Genomic DNA, 16,897 nt, shown 5'->3' on the forward strand with positions numbered 1-16,897 from the left:
AAACAAGAAGTTGAGTGCAGTCAACAACCGAATAAAACATTAATATAATTGTTGCGTCACTTGCTGTTAACAAGAACGTTATTGTTGCATCACATTCATAAACACAACAAAAACAGAAGTTGCTTGAAGGTTGTCGATATGTGTATGAGAATTGCATTAAGCAACGTTGAGCCTCGATTTAAGAAGATTGTAAAAGAAAAGCAACATTAACAGAGTCATTAAATGTCTGACTTTATAACTTTTGTAATAACTGTTTATGTTTTGAAATGTGTAATTATTTTTTGAAGTGTAACAGTGTAATAACGAAATATTTTATTTTCTGATCAAGCAATTCGTAATTTCTAAATTTTGTTAGTGGGGTTCCGTGACAAACGCGAAAGTACAAGAGGGGTTCCGCGTTGACAAAAAGGTTGAAGAGCACTGTTCTAAATGAACAGAAACAAGTAGACTAGGCTACAAGAATATTTCCCAACACTTTTAACGCCGATTTAAATAGAAGAATTTCTTTTAATATTGCTACTCTCGCGATATTATGGATTGATCTAAGTCGATAAGACGTTCGGCAAAATCACTTGTATTTTAGACAGCCATGAACATGAACGTAATCCTCTACGGTCTACAGTCTACACCAATGTTCCCTCTAATTTTTCACGAATCTGAGCAAACACACTGAGGCGGGGAAGTGATCCATTTATGACTCGCAAGCCAGGTTTGAAATTCAGAAGCCTGGGTCGAGATTACAGAGGTCATGGTTCGTATAAATTGAAGCCTGGGTCGAGATTACAGAGGTCATGGGTTCTGTAGATTGAAGCCTGGGTCGAGATTGGAGCAGTCATGGCTCGTATATAATGAAGCCTGGGTCGAGATTATAGAGGTCATGGGTTCTGTAGATTGAAGCCTGGGTCGAGTTTGGAAGGGTCATGGCTCGTATATAATGAAGCCTGGGTCGAGATTATAGAGGTCATGGGTTCTGTAGATTGAAGCCTGGGTCGAGTTTGGAAGGGTCATGTCTCGTATATAATGAAGCCTGGGTCGAGATTACAGAGTTCATGGGTTCTGTAGATTGAAGCCTGGTTCGACATTGGAAGGGTCATGGCTCGTTTAAAATGAAGCCTGGGTCAACATTACAGAAGTCATGGGTTAGGCCAGAGGTCGGCAACCTTTAGCATTAAAAGAGCCAATGTTCCCAAGTTTATTTAAATTAAGACCTTTTCGGAGCCATAACATGTAACTGTGAAGTTGGCCACTAAAACAAAAGGTAATTATAGCCTACACTTCATGCAGAATTTCTTAAAATTTTTGCTTTGTACATGCGAATATTCTGTAATTTCAACAAACAAAACCCGACTATTAAACACAACACTTTCAAATAATCATTTATTGCACCCAGCTAATGCGATATTTGCTTCTGAATTTCACTGCACAGCACATCTACATTAGCTTGATAAGATGACACTTTGAGTTTCATCTGGGACTGCAAGCTCTCATCTGTTAGGCGTGAGCGTTGTTCATTTTTTAAGTAATAAGTAAGTAAGTCACAGGAGCCAGAGCAGAGGGCTGAAAGAGCCGCATGCGGCTCCGGAGCCGCAGGTTGCCGACCTCTGGGTTAGGCTATGTAGCCTACGACTGGAAAGGTCACAGCTTTTTTTACTAAAGGTTTGATCGACAATAAAGAGGTCATGCCTAAAAGGCTGGTTTGAAATGAAATAGATCATGTTTTTTAATTAATTCCTGTATCACTAAGTTTGCGTTGTGCAGTAAATTATCATACATTACCTATATTACGGAAATTAAGCCCCACAAATTACACACTAAGTTAAATTGAGTGCCACAGGAATGTTGACTTATGCAAAACCACAATACATTATGCAAGTACATGATAAAATTATTGTTGAACTACTTATTTGTGGTGTTTCTGATAAAATGCCTGCTACCAATTACTTTTTTTTCCTCACATGTTAATTACCCTATTGTCTTAGTTGTACTTTGCCACCCCATTCGTCTACTATCCGCTCATTAAAATGGGCTAGAGTACGGTAATTTTTTCCCATTGGAATGGTAGGAAGTATGCACTTCTAACTTTAGAGTAAGACGATTTGCATTTGGAATGGGAAGAACTTTACTTCGGCAGAAATATGATTCGTGGGAAACCCCATTGCTGAAAGCAGGTAAGGTCGTTCCGGTACCGTACAGCTTGCAGCGGTGTGTGCCGTATAACTATAGCCTAGGTGTAGGCGTTTAGCTTAAAGCTTATGCCATATAACTATAGCCTACGCGTAGGCCTTTAGCTTAAGGCTTATACTGTATAATAGCAGTACCTTACAGATTGCAAGGTTAAGATGCGTTTAGCTTAAAGCTTATGCCGTATAACTATAGCCTACGCGTAGGCCTTTAGCTTAAGGCTTATACTGTATAATAGCAGTACCTTACAGATTGCAAGGTTTAGATAAAATTGCCGTAATTGCGCGTATAATAGAATTAACCGGCTATTAAATGTCCAACTTCCGGATCCGGGTAACAAAGGACGAACAGCGAACCAGTAAGTGTGTAACCGAAGGAAACAAGCACAAATAATAGCTTGCCGAGCCTATACGTTTCATTCTTTCAGTTTTCTATACTCTCAAGCACACTTACTCGCAAAATCTGGGTACAAGCATGCTCTATTAAAAAGCGTTTTTGGCTACATCTAATCTCACCTCCGGCAGATCCGGACATCCGCCTTTTACTGACTAGGCTATCGTATAAGCATATACTTTGTCACGGTTATCAGTTATCACCATAATAGAATCTTAGTTACCGTACTACCACTACTGCGGCCACTGAATGCTGAACCTGCTCTGCTGGTCAACATATTTGAGAACCTGTCTGCCTGTTATCTGTATATATAGTATGGGTAGTCGACAACCGACCTTTTGATTTTGGTTGACTGTACAGTGTTTGGCCTTTTTTACTTAAGGTTTTCTCAAACTTTAGCGGGTTTTTCATGTTTCAGCATTGACTATAGGTTATTCTTGAGACTTTGAGGTATGAGCTATAGCCCCATCCGGAAAGTACGTCGTGCATGCAACTTACGCAAACTTTGGCGTTCACTGAAATCTCAATTCTTTGTTTGTTTATTATGAATGATAGTATGAAGATAACAAAGTTTGGTTTGCACATGAGCGCGTTGATGTCTCTTGCGTATATAGCGTATATACACACTTTTCACTGTGGGTTATAGCCTATTTTGTTTTCTTTGGTATTTTGTCATCTTTATTGGAAAACATGCATTTTAAACAGGGAGACTTACGGCCAAAAATTAGGATGTATGTTTTAGGCCACGCTAGTATTAAAACTCTAATTATTTTTTGTCACAACCACTTCTTATTCTAATAAATGGACTCGTTTCTATAGCTGTGTACATATTAACTAATATATGTAACTAGTGTAAGTATTAACATTGGTGTATATATTTCTTCTTGGTGTTCTTTTCTTTTTTGGTGCTTAGCATTTTGTTTTCTCTTAAACTGCTTGGGTTTAATGGCCGTGCTGACGTTTCATTGTTGTATCACCACTGTAGTTTACTTGTGGCGTATTTCAAGCTCTCAGGGCTTTGCCACGTTTTTCCGTTTGTTGTTTATTTGTGAGCATATTCTTGTTTGACCAGTCTACAACGAAGTTAGCACAATATTCTTTGCTCCCCACAGTCAATGGTGAAATATAAATAGTATGATAAGATAAAAAAAATTTTTTTGTACACTGAAATCTCAAATCAGTGCAAATCCAAACTTTGCAATCGTGCGCACTTTTAGGCTGCCAGGCGTTCTTGTTGATGCTTTAGCTGGCCCGTGTCTGCGAGAAAAAAAATAGCAATAAATCCTGTAAAAATGCATAAAAACGGTGTTCACAAATGATTAAATGCTTTGAAAATTCAGCTAAGTTCATATAAATGTGTTCAACATACCTGAAGTGTACTACTGAATATAATGATAACCGCACTTCAGTGTACTCTTGCCCAATTCTGTAGACTGCCTTTTTAAGTTGATTGAAGGTTTTACATAGCGATGTTTAAGTTGACATTCACATGTCAGTAAGCGCAGGAAAAATGCCAAGACTGATAAATGGAGTGCACCTAGCGCTTGACAGCGGCTTTTTTAAAAAAGTGTTACTCATGCGTTTCGATGAAAAAATGCTTTTGCTTTTTTATACAAAAAAATGTGATCAATTTTTCACTCCCACTCTTTTTAACAATTTAAAGGTATTTTCATTTTGCCGCATTCTGGAACACGATGGTACATTTGCAAGATTGATTGGTTTTACAGTTTCCTATAATCCGGAGACCCCGCTAACCCGACATTTTATGACGAAACAATGTGGTCCGGATTAACGAGGTCCTACTGTACTTACGTGTAGTAAGCTTATGATTCTCTTTTAAATACTTTGTCCTAAAACCCGACCGACACTTTTTAAATGCTCAACCCAACTTCCGTTTCTTGTTTCAACGCTAAGTTATGTTGTTAATTAATAATGTTAGATTAGTACAAGGCAGGTTGATAAAAAATTATAATTTTTTATAGTAATTAAGGTGGTACTGTTTTGACCTACTGAAAATGCAGTATCTGTAATTTGATTTCATATTTGTATTTTGGTTTCAGATAAATGTTGCTATCATCCATAGGCTCTGTAATAGAATAAGTAATGCGTAAACTTAGCAAGAAATACTGTAGATGTAGAACGAAATGTTGTTGGCGAGGGGTGTTCAAATGATTTCTGCCAGGATCCACCACAGCCAAACCTGACAACATGATGCTTCACTAAATACGAATAGTAAACATATTGGACATGCTTAAATTTTTATGGTGTTTTATTTATGTAAATTAACCCTACAACATATTAATAACTTTGTAAAAATCAAAAGTGAAGTGTGCTACAGTTGCAAGATTTGTTCAGTGAGAAAAATGAAGAGTTGGTTTAGATCTCACAATAGCATCGAATGGGGGCTTTCTGTCACTTACTGATATCCTCAAAAGCTCATGAAGATGAGCATTTGTGAGCCTCGTTCTATGCTTGCAAAGGTACGTAGAAGCGAAGCAAGTAAGGACCCTTCTGGTCCTGCCAGCCTGGTTATAACTGGATACCTTTCCAAGGTTTCAAGTGATAACCAAAACACATTTGGATCTGCGATACAAATCTCATCTCCTATAAGATTACACAGTTCTACCTGCATTTTAGACACCAGCAATGCATATTCAGTGGAAAGTTGGGTTTTCCAAGTGTCATCAACATCAGCAGACAGTGGATGAGAGATTAGCTCTATAACTGAACTGATTTCATAAAATTCCTGTTACAAAACTCAGTGTCCAAATTTGACAAAACATGACAAATCATTATCACAGCTAACTTCTTGTAGAGTCACTTTCAAGCATGGAAAGTGGAGCATGTCTTTGGTGATAGTTGAAACGAATAGCAACAGCTGTTGCTTGAAAGATTTCTGGCCACAGTTGAATGATAGTATGCCCCTTGCCCTGGAGCTTCAAGTTCAGAGTATTTAGATGGGTAAAACGGTCAGCGAGAAAAGCAAATTTACATAGATTGGTACCTTCAAGCAGAGTACTAGTTTGACCCTTGTCATTCAAAAACATGACCAACTCTTTACGAATTTCCCACAGCCTTTTCAAAGCATTGCCCTTACTTTGCCATCTCTTGTTATTATGCGTGAGTACGTCACAAAATTCAGCGTTATGCTGATCTAGAAAGTTCCTTAGTTGCCGGTGCTTAAAAATCTTTTTTTTGTTCAATATTTATTTACACTAAAAGTATGAGAATACATATAATTTTATGCTATTAAAAATTCCAAAAATTAGTTTCAACGCTGACAATTGGTATCCACATGAAAATACTGTAAAAAGTTTATTTTTTTCAAGACTACATTGGAAGATCCACACAAAAAGTTGAAAAGATCCAGATCGAGATCCGCCATTTGAACCCCCCGTTGTAGGCTATGTTGACACAGTAGCTGAGTGATTAGAGCGCCAACCTTGCAATGGTGTGAATCACTGCTTTATTCGTAGTGACTCTACTGTTGAAATGTTCCTGAGCAAGGCATAAAAAAAAATGTTTTCTCATTTGCAGTGATTCTGGTGAATAGTTTCGAATTTGGGCAGAACAAATAGCAAGTCAAAGTATAACAGTGTACGCAGAATAGTAAGGTAGCCGAGCCAGTAGAAATCATTGTCTAGTGTAAGTGATATGAAGACTTCTGGGTCCTAGGATTGATAGTCCGGTACCATATTAAAATTGACCTTGCAGTGTGTTGCTTTTTGTGATGTGTGTTTCAATTACATTTAATGATTTTTTGATGATACATTTTGTCATACATTTCATGATACATTTTGTGATGTGTGCTTCAATACAATTGATATGTTTTTTGTGATGTGTTTTTTGTGATGTGTTTTTTAATTTGCTTTTGAAATTAGTATGATATCAGGTAATAAAGAAACACTAGTTTTAAAAGGGATATTTTCCTTACATGGGCCTATCACAGAAAGTTGCCTAAGGGGCCCGTAGGTGTCTTGCTGAGCCTACGTATTGTACTATAATGGTGACAAGAATGTCAGTCTCTTGTCTGCATGGCAGTATATCAGTGTTTTCATTCCATCTTAACATTATTACCGTCTTTGCAGAAGTTTACCCATAATTTACGCATACAGGGGATTGAGCTGACAAGCAGTAAGATTGTTTAAAATTCTCCATGCCTTAAACTACAAATGGTAGAATTTGGTAGTATTAGAAACTCCCATCATTACTGTAGCTTTGGAGGTATTACATTCGGAATACTTACACAGTGAATAGTTAGTGTGTTTGCCAGATGAAACCATGTTGTTTGCTACAAATTGTAACACTAACAATGTATACTATATAAGTGTATACACTCTGAAGAAAATAAATTAGTCATGAGACCCTGCTGTACAGTATTTAAAGTGTTAACTTCTAAAAAAACTGAATTTAATAATAATGTGAATGTTTTAGGTGTATGCTGTATTTAATTTAATTTTTAGGTTTTACTTAGTTTTTCAAAAGTGAAATGCCTAAAAGACAGAGGTAAGCATGATGCTCATACAAATGTATTCTTATATGTTTTAGCGTAACTTGTATACATGTAAGCAAGAATTACATTTGCAGAGTAGTTTGAATTTGTAGTCCAGTCATCCAACGTTTTCTTTGGTTAAGGTTGTATGATATTGTAATAGACTCGATCTGCTGGCTACTCAGGTAGAGCTACTGACTGAGTATTGGCAACTAGGAATGCGAGATCTTTCAGATCCCAGGGTTTCTGAAGCCGCTGTTTCAGCACATTTAACGGAGAATCAAGTGAAGGTACAAAAAGGTTAATTTTAGTAAAACCTAGAAAGGTTTAATAAATCATCGTTCAATTTGGAAGAACATTTTTTTGTATTTTAGGTCTGGATAAAAGATACGTGGACAAAAAATTCCACCAGCGCTAGTACCGTAGGAAAACTTACAAATATCTCTTGCAAAAGAAGAGTGTCAGGGTATAACCTGTATTCTTCTTCTCTTAAAAAGGACGGAATTGGTACATTGTTTTCTTTAGATTGTGTTAAAAATTGCAACAGAAATAGAAAAATTTGCATAATTGTGTAGTCTATAACTAATGAACAGCATATATTTCGTAATTGTGTTGCTTATCAATTATGATTTAACATTTGCATGTGCTATTTCTTCTAAGTAGCGTCACAGCTACATGGTATTGAAAAAAAACAACTGCTGGCAATTTTTCTAGTTTTCATCCCCCCTGAATAGTTTGGCTTGCCATTTTTCTCCAGAATAGTGTTTCTTGTTTCAATTGTTTAATTACTCTGTCTGGTTTTCTTTGCAAAAGTTTATTTGCAGTTTAATTTAAGGTTTTAGACAATGGGCAACAAAATGGAAACAACTGAGTGATGAGAAAAAGAAGTTTTGGGAAAAAGAAGGTCAGAAAGCAACTTTGGCAGAAAGGCTTGCTCCAATCACCGAAAAACGAATCAAGCATCTAAAAAACAGGCAGTTAAAAATTATAGATAATGCTGTGAGTAAACAGGATGATACCATTACTTTGATCGATGATTTTCTGTTAAAGCAGGTTTAACCAACTATATTAGCAACTTAACATTGCTCTACTGCAATTGCATTATTACATTTGACATTTTGATTTAAAATTGAAGCTTAAAAATGAAAGGTCACTGTTCAGGAACTGAGATATTTGCGGTACTAAAAATTGATCGTATCTACAGAAAAAATTTGAAAAAATGAAAGACTTTCAGAAATTACTTGCTTAACTATGGCAGTTATTGACAGTTTCAGTCTGTTTTTAGTCTCATTTATAGTATATATTAAAACCATATTTCAACTGTGAAGTGAACTTATTGCATTTTTGGAGCATTTTTATCAGACAGATTTTACATAGCTGCGATTGCTGTGTTGTCATTAATAATTGTGTTCAATTTTTTTTGGGATATTTTAGACAAACCATCCACTTCTAGAAGTTTGAAAATCCTAAAAAAAGAAGTCAGAGCAATAATTAATGAGAAATATTGTAAGTTTTTTCTTTTGTATTGTTTTAGTTTTACAGTTATTATGAAATAATTGTAGTGTTATTTATTAAATTCTTTAGCAGAAGCTGTGAAAAAAAACAACCAGCGGCTGCCATATTCCAAACTTAATGAACTAGGCATAAGCATGCTTGGCCTGCCATCAGGAGTTTTTTTAAAAAACCCAGCAGGGTATGGTGCGTGCATATGCAAAGAGATTATCAGTTGTAGGAACCAGCTTAAAGTAGTTATCAACAGGTGTGGTTTCGGCTTTGTTGTATGTTATATTTGTCTGTTTTTATTTGTTTGTCATAGATGCAATATATCTTAAGCTGATGCAGTGGTAGTGTATCTTGTTTTTATGTATCTTGGGATACTGGTATTATATTCGGTATTATACTATTCTTTTATAATTGGTAGGTCTGCACCAGAGAGTGAAAAAGATATGCTTGAAGTGGTAGTGTTAGAAGGTTAAACTGTAACAATTCATATAATGATGTTTCATTGCCAGAGGTGGGTGGTCGGTACTTTGAAAGAACAAAGCGATTATTATTAACTCGGCTATTACAGTGCAATACTGAGGGATGTAAGCAACTACATGTGATATACGTACAAACCCAGAAACCAGTGTTAGCAAACCGTACATGTTCAAAGTCGTGTTGCAAAAGAGTAGTTTGGTACTCTGCATCGGTACTTTTTATATAGAGGATCCTGTTGCAAATGGAATACTTGCCTCTATTTATACTCCGCCACAGATTACTCCAGTTCAGAACATAAGTGACGTCACTCAGAACAAAGAACAATTGAGAGCGCTAAAATGGGTATTAAGGTTTGATCAACATGATTTCAAAACCTTGAAATAATTACTTGAAGAGTATCGGAACCGAATAAACTATTTTTAAATAAACTGAAAATGTATTGCGATACCATAGATCCGCCGCACTGCCCACCTCTGGTGTTTGCTTTGTTAGATTATATCGGGCGCTTCGCATTTCTCATTTTTTGTATTTTTTTATTCATTTTTTGCTTTACTGTCTTTTACTGTATTATTCGCTGTCTACCAGTTGCATGGAATACAGTAGCGAACTTTGCTGATAAATTAATGATGTCCGCTTTGCCTCATGTTGTTATGCAATATTTTGCTGTTAATGTGCGTTTAGTGTTTTTTGTTGCTACACGTCTTCAGTTCTTTTGTAATAGTGCCTTTGCCTAAATTTGTTGCCAGTTTTGCAGCTGTATTTTCTGTAGGTCGTTTGAAAAATTCGTTATCGCAGCTTTCTTTCTTGCCCTTTCAACGTTCGCTGTCTAGTTCCAAATAAACAAAGTACTGTGGTGTTTTTGGTGTGTGTTGCTGACCAATTGGTATCTTCTTAACAAATATTTTTGTAAAACTGGTGACTCGAAACAACTGTAATACTGTAACTGTATACTTTGCAGAAGAAATAGAGCAGGGGTGGGAAAGTTTTCAAATACCACATTGCAGTTATCTGGGAATCAGTTATTCTGTGGCTGTTTAACAAAATTATAACCTCTCCAGTAACTATTCCATCATTAGCAATTACGTATTTATCATGACGTCACGCGCTGTGCGTGGTATTGCACACGTTGGAATTTCCACCAAGTTATGTTTGCTGTATAGGCAACGACATCGTCATAAAGAGGTCATTCTACGACACATCATATAGTAACACGTGAATGTAAGCTTGTAGCAGCTAAACCATGTTTGCCCCGATCAATGCAGGTAATTTTTCGTGTTTTTAAGCGTCACGTTGCATATGACAATTTGAAACTTAACTTAACGTTTCTCCCTAAACTTGACAGCTTTGTTTTGTCTCTTAACCTAGAAAGCTTCGACGCTCGTCGTTTGATCACTTTAGGCCATCGATTTTAGTTGACGTTTGGACATTTTGTTTGCGCGAACAAGGAGTAGACAGCGAACTCCAGATTTAAGTTTGGTTCTCGTAACAGCTTTTCCCTCAAGAGACGTTGGAGTAATCCGGCATGTTATTCTGTCTATTATGATGGCGCTGCACAGTGTGCTAAACTCGCAAGAACGTGCTAGGAGCATTAGGTCTGTAGCGTACTCGCCCACAGATTCGTGGGGTTACTTGTGGAAAATGTGTGCCTTTCCACTGTGATGTTGCGTTTCAGGCTACAATACTATTCCAGCTTACCTAGCAAGGTTATCATGATGCCTTTATGTTCGTCATTCAAACCCCAGGAATTGTAAATATTTCTGACGTCCTGACCAATGTAACAAATAGCTAACCTTTTCCGCCTCGATTTTTCTGTTTGCCGGACGCGCAGTGATGGACGTCACATAAACACTTGACCGTAATCCCTGTTCTTAGCAGCCCATATTTTTGGTTAAGACTTGAAAATTAAAAGTTTTGCTTTGTTTGTAAATGTGAATCGGAAAAGTTTCCTTGATTCTGTCATAGTTGGTGCAACACATAACAGCTAACTGTTCATGGTCTCGTGACAGATGGGACTACACGAAATAGCAGTTGTGTATGGTTGTGTTGAAAATTTATTTCACAACGCAGTATATGCTCAAAAACGTACCGTCACCAATTCTAGGGGACCTTGTCATTAGTACGTCATTGTCATTGTCATTCGAATCCCGAATCTGTTCCTATCAGCACCAAATAATAAAATTCCATCAAAAAGTCGCCAAATCTTGCTTGTAACGTGACGTAATTACTAAAAATTAATGATTAAATGGCGATTTGAAAAGTAAATTTCTTAAGAAAATGATTTTTGGTAAGAAATGTTGACTCTGGTTGAGCCAGGAAAATAGATCATTGCAAGTCGATAGATTTTTAAGTAGCATAGTAATTGGGTTAGCCATCATTAGGATTCGTGTTCGCCCGAATCTCCTACACAGGAGATATTCGGCGAATCTATGGCGGGTTTGGGTTCGTGTTGGCCCATCCCTACCAATTATTAATCGGAAAGAAGCCAATTGCAAAATTTACACACTATGCAGATGTTATTCATGCACACCGTAAGCAATACTTACTATACCGATTCTTAATACCGACTATGTATGTTTCCTTTATCGAAACATGAGAATAAATATAGTTTGCAAATAATTATAATAATTGGCCCCAGAATTGTAAACGGGCCTGATCGAACCCGATAATTTATTTGAAGAAATAATAATAAACTTATAGCGATAATTTATAAATTTATTCGCTTACATATAGGGCAGCGTGGTCCAACTTCTTTTCATCGCGGGCCAAAATCAAACAAAAATTTTATCTTGCGGGCCAATGTTTTTAAATCAGAACTGAAGAAATGTGAAATTAGAACTGAAGAACAATGTGACATTGATATTAGAACTGAAAAAAGTTCTCTTTTTTAATTAAAACTGAAATTAGAATAGTTCAAAATTTTTAGCTGTTAATGCTGATCAATGTGACATCTGCGGTCGAGGTTCTTCCTCGACAATAGCGACTATCAAAGCTGACTATCAGTTCGCGGGCCAAAGTTAGCCCGCGGGCCTGCAGTTGGACCACGCTGATATAGGGTATTGTCATAGAGTTTGTTATTGTCTACATTGTTTGCATGACCTGTGCTAACTGAAAGCTTTTGTTTATTAAATACTGTGATGAAATTTCTTCCAATATGGATCCCCTTCAGTATATGGTACCCATCAAGGCAAATCTTATGCGAGAGTAGGTTAAGGAGGCGTCTAACACAAAAATGCTATAAAATTCCTGTTTGTTTTGTTATACAGCGTATTTACTAAAAAACTGATTACTCGAAAAGTCCTCCATGGGGCTCTCTGAAATTTTGCATTCATTCATTCATTCCATAGAATGCCATCAAAAAACTATGATTCAAACTTTTTTGACATAGCTAAGCTTAAAATTGACACTGCAATTTTTTGGCTAAAACTCCGATTTTTATCGCAATTTTTAGTTTAATTATGCAAGCGACATAGGAAATCCAAACACGCCAACTGCTAGGGTAATTCCGAGGCTATCAATCAATCAATCATTTTATTTTTCGTCAAAAGCGGGGTGGGGACGAAAAATCAAGCCAGTTGTTACTAACACGCATCAATGAACAGGAAAGCGACAAAGCCGAAAAGGCTTAAAACGTGCCCAAGAGAAATATATTCTGGTAACAACTAGGGCACGGCCGGCCACTAAACCTATAATTAGTTAAATCCATAAAACATAAGTTGAAAAAGCGAAAAATTAAGCAGACGAGCAGGTGGTGTGTTCAAGCAACTGATGAATGAAAATTGCTTCAGTGCTGTACATCAGTGGATGGGAAAAGAAACCCCATCCAGGGCAAGAGCCTGGTTTCAGGTGGCCGTAGCACTGAAGAAGGGCGTTGTTGATTAGCCCGAGTTAGTACAGCAAGAATGCACACCAACTGGGTTCAGTTCAACTGGGATTTTACAAACAGTGCCATGTAGAATGTCAACCTGTCGTTGATAATAAAATAACGTGCCCAGCATATCTTGCTTGACAAGCTCAATTTCCTCTTTACATCGTTGAAGCAAATTGTAGCAATCCGTCCTTTGCTTGTCCAGTGAGGTTGGACAAGAATTGGATTTTCCAAAATCTTCTAAAGTCCGTGTCCTAGGCTGGTGTAATACTGGATAGTCTTACATTTCATTGTATTGTACAATCAGTTTGCGGAGATTTCGATTAATTTTTTGGATGTTTGTCATCAACCGGTTAACGATTGCTTGTCCGACTATAAAGTATAAACAAACAGTAAAAAAGGCGTTGTTTAACACACATTGAAAAAATTTATTTGAACAATTAAAATGCAACAGCAAAGGCTTACTTACAATTTCAAACTATGATCAAAAACAGATAACAATAATCATCCACCTGGATATTTTTTGACCAAGCTACTCAAAAACGTTTTTTCCACATTGAAGTTTAAAATTTTTTGGGTTATTTCCTGCCGCTTGTTTTCAGCGGCAACAGTAATAGTTTGAATAAAGATTTCATCCGAAGCATCCCAACGCGATATGCCAAGCTTTCTCTCCACAATAGTTAGCTCCTTATCAAGTCTGCACAAATAATAGCAAGAGACATATATTTGACGACGTTTCAATATTCATAACCCACAGTAGCAAATCAATAAAGCAAACGTACTTCGCAATTGCACTTTGGTGCTCTGTTAGGTCGTTTTCGCTGTCAGTGATGTTGTTTACAAGATCTCTAAAAGGTTGATATGTTTTTAAATTAACACCTTTTGGGACGAACTTGGTAGCGCATAGATACTTACATGCGTTTGTAGTAATTTTTTAGATCGAGAGATTTTCATAACAAATTCATTTACTTTAAAGGTAAACTTTTTAAATCAACCTGTAAGTGTGATCTCAGTTTGCAAGCAATGTCATAACAAATCTTGAGATTTTTATTGGAAGACAACAGCTGATTTAGAATCCATACTGCATAACCCAACCTAACATCATAATAAAATCAGAGAAATCTTATTTTTTGAACCATATGCCTTCTTAACGGTGCATCAGATAATGTACACCAGCAAAACATGTATCAAACTAAGTACATTTTAAATTATCATATATAATTATTGCAACTTTAACCACCTTTCTCCATGTTTCATATCCAAGAACATTTTAGGAAACTCATGTCGGCAACAAGCACCAAACACCCCTTTTACATCCGATTTCGTACTTTTTTTCTTGGAACGAATCAAACTCCCAGCTTGAAAGTTACTACAATCCTTTGAATAGCATTTTAGGAACTAAAACTATCAAATACACTTTTGTAAATATTCCATGGAATTCCATTCCATTCAATATGGGCAAATTGTTATCACCTGATATATAATACCAAACCAAGGCTTAATCTTAGCAATAATGAACCGTTTAAGACTCAATTTTGTGCTGTAAATACATACAAACAATTTTGTCTCTTGTTCACTGTAATCATTCATAAATTTGTCAACTTCAACTTGGTTGCAAAAAAATCGTTCCTGGTGCCGAGGGAAGGCACTCTGTATGCCGGCAGTTTTGCGCCTCACCAAGCCAAAGTTTCCATCGAAACAGTATAAGTTGTTGTTTGCAACACTCTGCACAATGCAACAAACATACATTACGCACAAAAAATGTGTTTTTTCAATTATTAATAGCAGGAACTTAAGCTGATAAATATCAGAGTCAAACAAACCACTTCACATGCTGGACAAACTGCCCCTGAATCAATTCCTGATATACAGTAACCCGCATTTAAGTCCTGCATATGCTGCAATTGATAAACATGATGTCTGTATGCTTCAAACACTTCTTGCAACAGTATCCTTGAAAGTTTTTTCACCTTCAAAAACAGTGAAAACTATTAGAACTTAAATACCAAATGATTACAAAATAAACCTACAAGTACAAATTTATTTATAACAAGTCCTTATTGCCAAAATATGCTGTTTAATTTGCACTTGAACCCATTACCTTTAGTCAGGTAAGTGCCTTCTTTGAACAAATATTCAAAAAAATCATTTAACTTTTGCTTTTTGACCTGGTGTTCGATGGTATCGATATTCCAACGCATTACAAAACCCCTCTGTCGAAACATGTTTTTCCAAACACAACACTCGAAGTAGTTCTAAAAGTTCTATGGAAACTGCAACTTGAGGAGATGTAGGAGAACAAGGCCATAAATTAGATCGAAGCAAGGTTTCTCCTTCAGATTCACAACCGCAAAATTCAACTAAAACATCATGCTGAATGCCTAGAATTTTCAGAAAAAAATCAAAAGTATTGATGTCAATTACTGGACTACATTACAACATTTCAAAAGTACAAGGTAGTGGTTTATATATTTGTCATTTTTGATTACGAATAAACGTTTAGGATAGAGCTTTTATATTACAGGAACAGAAACAATTGCTTCTTGGGCTTACTCACATTAAAACGTCTTATAACGTATATTAAAAAGCCTTATAGCTTAACAAACATTATTTTCTGCATATGTCTTTACAATAGAATGAGCATAACACACATAAAAAGAAAAATTTAAAACAATGAAATAAACGAATTCAGAAATTGTTTTATTTGTTTCAAATCGAACTAATAACTGAAAACTTTCCTGAACACCCTATCGCATTTAATGTAAAGTTTTGGCTAAGAAACACTTGGTGCCAATGGCGCAAAACATCAAAATGAAGCTGAGGCCTCTATGACAAAGGGGAACCTAACATATTTAAAAAAATTTCAGTAACTAGTTTTATAAAAAAAAATCTCCATTATGAAGCCAAAACACACCTTGGTTGTTGGCAACTGTCAAATGCTTGGTATACTGGCTGTTACACCGATGTTTATCAGAGCGCTTCATAGTACGTGGTTCAAGTGGCATCTTACAAAACATTTTTCCCTATATATCATGTAGAAATGTAATTATTTAACAAACTTAATTGTACCATAGTGGGTCTGGTTCATACTGTACATATAAAATATTATTAACTTTGTACATTGTAAAGTACATAAACTATATGCTTAAACGTTTATGAAGTAGAAATTTCAATTCAACACAACGACTCACAAAATACATATTATACCTTCCAAATGTCTGGTGAATGGAACCAAACTGCATCATGACAAGTGTGCCAACAATCCAAACAAAAGTACTGGTCAGGTCCACAATCAGAACATCTTATCTTATCATTTCATTTCATTCTATTTCACTTCTCTGTGGCAATGGCAACAGGTAGACGAAATACGATTGTACGATTGTCGCTTAACACTAGAACGGCCGAGGTGTCGAAATCGACACTTTTTGGATTTTGATGTCCTTTTATTTTACCAAATGACGTTGCAACGGTATAAAATTTTCAGTAGCTTCCTAACTTTCTTGAAAGAGTATGGATAAGGAACATTTTTGGAAATTTGACTTTTGAATATTTTTTTACAACCTGTTATACCTTCAACGGCCGAGGTGTCGAAATCGACACCAAGATGATTTTAGAGGTAAAATAGACTAAAACATATTTTTACTTCGCACGATTGCACTTGCAACTATTATATACGTAAGATTACCCTGGTTTTAATATTTTCAATTGATTGTTTATTAGAGTTTATGACGTCATAGACTTACTTTTTTCATGTACATTTGAAAAATACAACCTTGCTTTGCTTTGCAGCGAAGACTAACTGTGAACTGCACATGACAGTTTTTGTGCAACGTACGGATTGTGTGTTACAGCAGTAAGACTAAGACCTTCAAGAGGTAAGATTTACCAGTAAGAGCAGCACTAAGACCAGTAAGATTGAGGATATAAACTGTATAGTAGGCAACAAAATGCAGACTACAGGCAGAAAACTACCTTACGATAACAAT

The 16,897-nt window shown here is 36.2% G+C and overlaps 2 protein-coding genes across 5 annotated transcripts; one reads left to right on the forward strand and one right to left on the reverse strand.

Moving 5' to 3' along the window:
* Positions 1-4,766: 4,766 nt before the first annotated feature.
* LOC143466028 (uncharacterized) lies at positions 4,767-9,848 on the forward strand. Of its 3 annotated transcripts, XM_076964613.1 has the most exons (7): positions 4,767-5,054; positions 5,904-7,080; positions 7,230-7,356; positions 7,441-7,573; positions 7,902-8,572; positions 8,651-8,825; positions 8,988-9,848. In XM_076964613.1, the coding sequence occupies exons 2-5, from the start codon at positions 7,064-7,066 to the stop codon at positions 8,123-8,125; spliced, it is 501 nt and encodes a 166-aa protein (XP_076820728.1). In that variant the 5' UTR covers positions 4,767-5,054; positions 5,904-7,063; the 3' UTR covers positions 8,126-8,572; positions 8,651-8,825; positions 8,988-9,848. The 3 variants fall into 3 exon arrangements, with proteins under 3 accessions (XP_076820728.1, XP_076820720.1, XP_076820736.1); XM_076964605.1 differs by lacking the exon at positions 4,767-5,054 and having other exon boundaries at positions 5,201-7,080; XM_076964621.1 differs by lacking the exon at positions 4,767-5,054 and having other exon boundaries at positions 5,201-7,080; positions 8,654-8,825.
* A 2,970-nt stretch (positions 9,849-12,818) lies between these two features.
* On the reverse strand, positions 12,819-16,235 carry LOC143465996 (uncharacterized). 2 transcript variants are annotated; one of them, XM_076964570.1, is made up of 10 exons: positions 16,119-16,235; positions 15,826-15,934; positions 15,066-15,292; positions 14,735-14,881; positions 14,466-14,636; positions 14,152-14,288; positions 13,827-14,006; positions 13,694-13,759; positions 13,381-13,608; positions 12,819-13,283 (listed from the first exon to the last, which is right to left on the reverse strand). In XM_076964570.1, exons 2-7 carry the CDS (start codon positions 15,926-15,928, stop codon positions 13,877-13,879), a joined length of 915 nt encoding a protein of 304 aa, XP_076820685.1. In that variant the 5' UTR covers positions 15,929-15,934; positions 16,119-16,235; the 3' UTR covers positions 12,819-13,283; positions 13,381-13,608; positions 13,694-13,759; positions 13,827-13,876. The 2 variants fall into 2 exon arrangements, with proteins under 2 accessions (XP_076820685.1, XP_076820694.1); XM_076964579.1 differs by having other exon boundaries at positions 12,823-13,283; positions 13,424-13,608; positions 13,907-14,006.
* Positions 16,236-16,897: the final 662 nt, after the last annotated feature.

Source organism: Clavelina lepadiformis, chromosome 1, assembly GCF_947623445.1.
Source record: "Clavelina lepadiformis chromosome 1, kaClaLepa1.1, whole genome shotgun sequence".
Lineage (NCBI taxonomy): Eukaryota > Metazoa > Chordata > Ascidiacea > Aplousobranchia > Clavelinidae > Clavelina > Clavelina lepadiformis.

Bases quoted from the DNA above. Each gene is read 5' to 3' on its own strand.
- LOC143466028 (XM_076964613.1), top strand. The intron at 7,357-7,440 runs GTACAAAAAGGT...TTTGTATTTTAG, and splicing joins TAACGGAGAATCAAGTGAAG to GTCTGGATAAAAGATACGTG. The intron at 7,574-7,901 runs GTACATTGTTTT...GTTTAATTTAAG, and splicing joins TCTTAAAAAGGACGGAATTG to GTTTTAGACAATGGGCAACA.
- LOC143465996 (XM_076964570.1), bottom strand. From the start codon at position 15,928: ATGTTTTGTAAGATGCCACTTGAACCACGTACTATGAAGCGCTCTGAT. The intron at 15,293-15,825 runs GTGTGTTTTGGC...TGAAAATTCTAG, and splicing joins GACAGTTGCCAACAACCAAG to GCATTCAGCATGATGTTTTA. The intron at 14,882-15,065 runs GTTAAATGATTT...CTGTTTTTGAAG, and splicing joins CACCAGGTCAAAAAGCAAAA to GTGAAAAAACTTTCAAGGAT.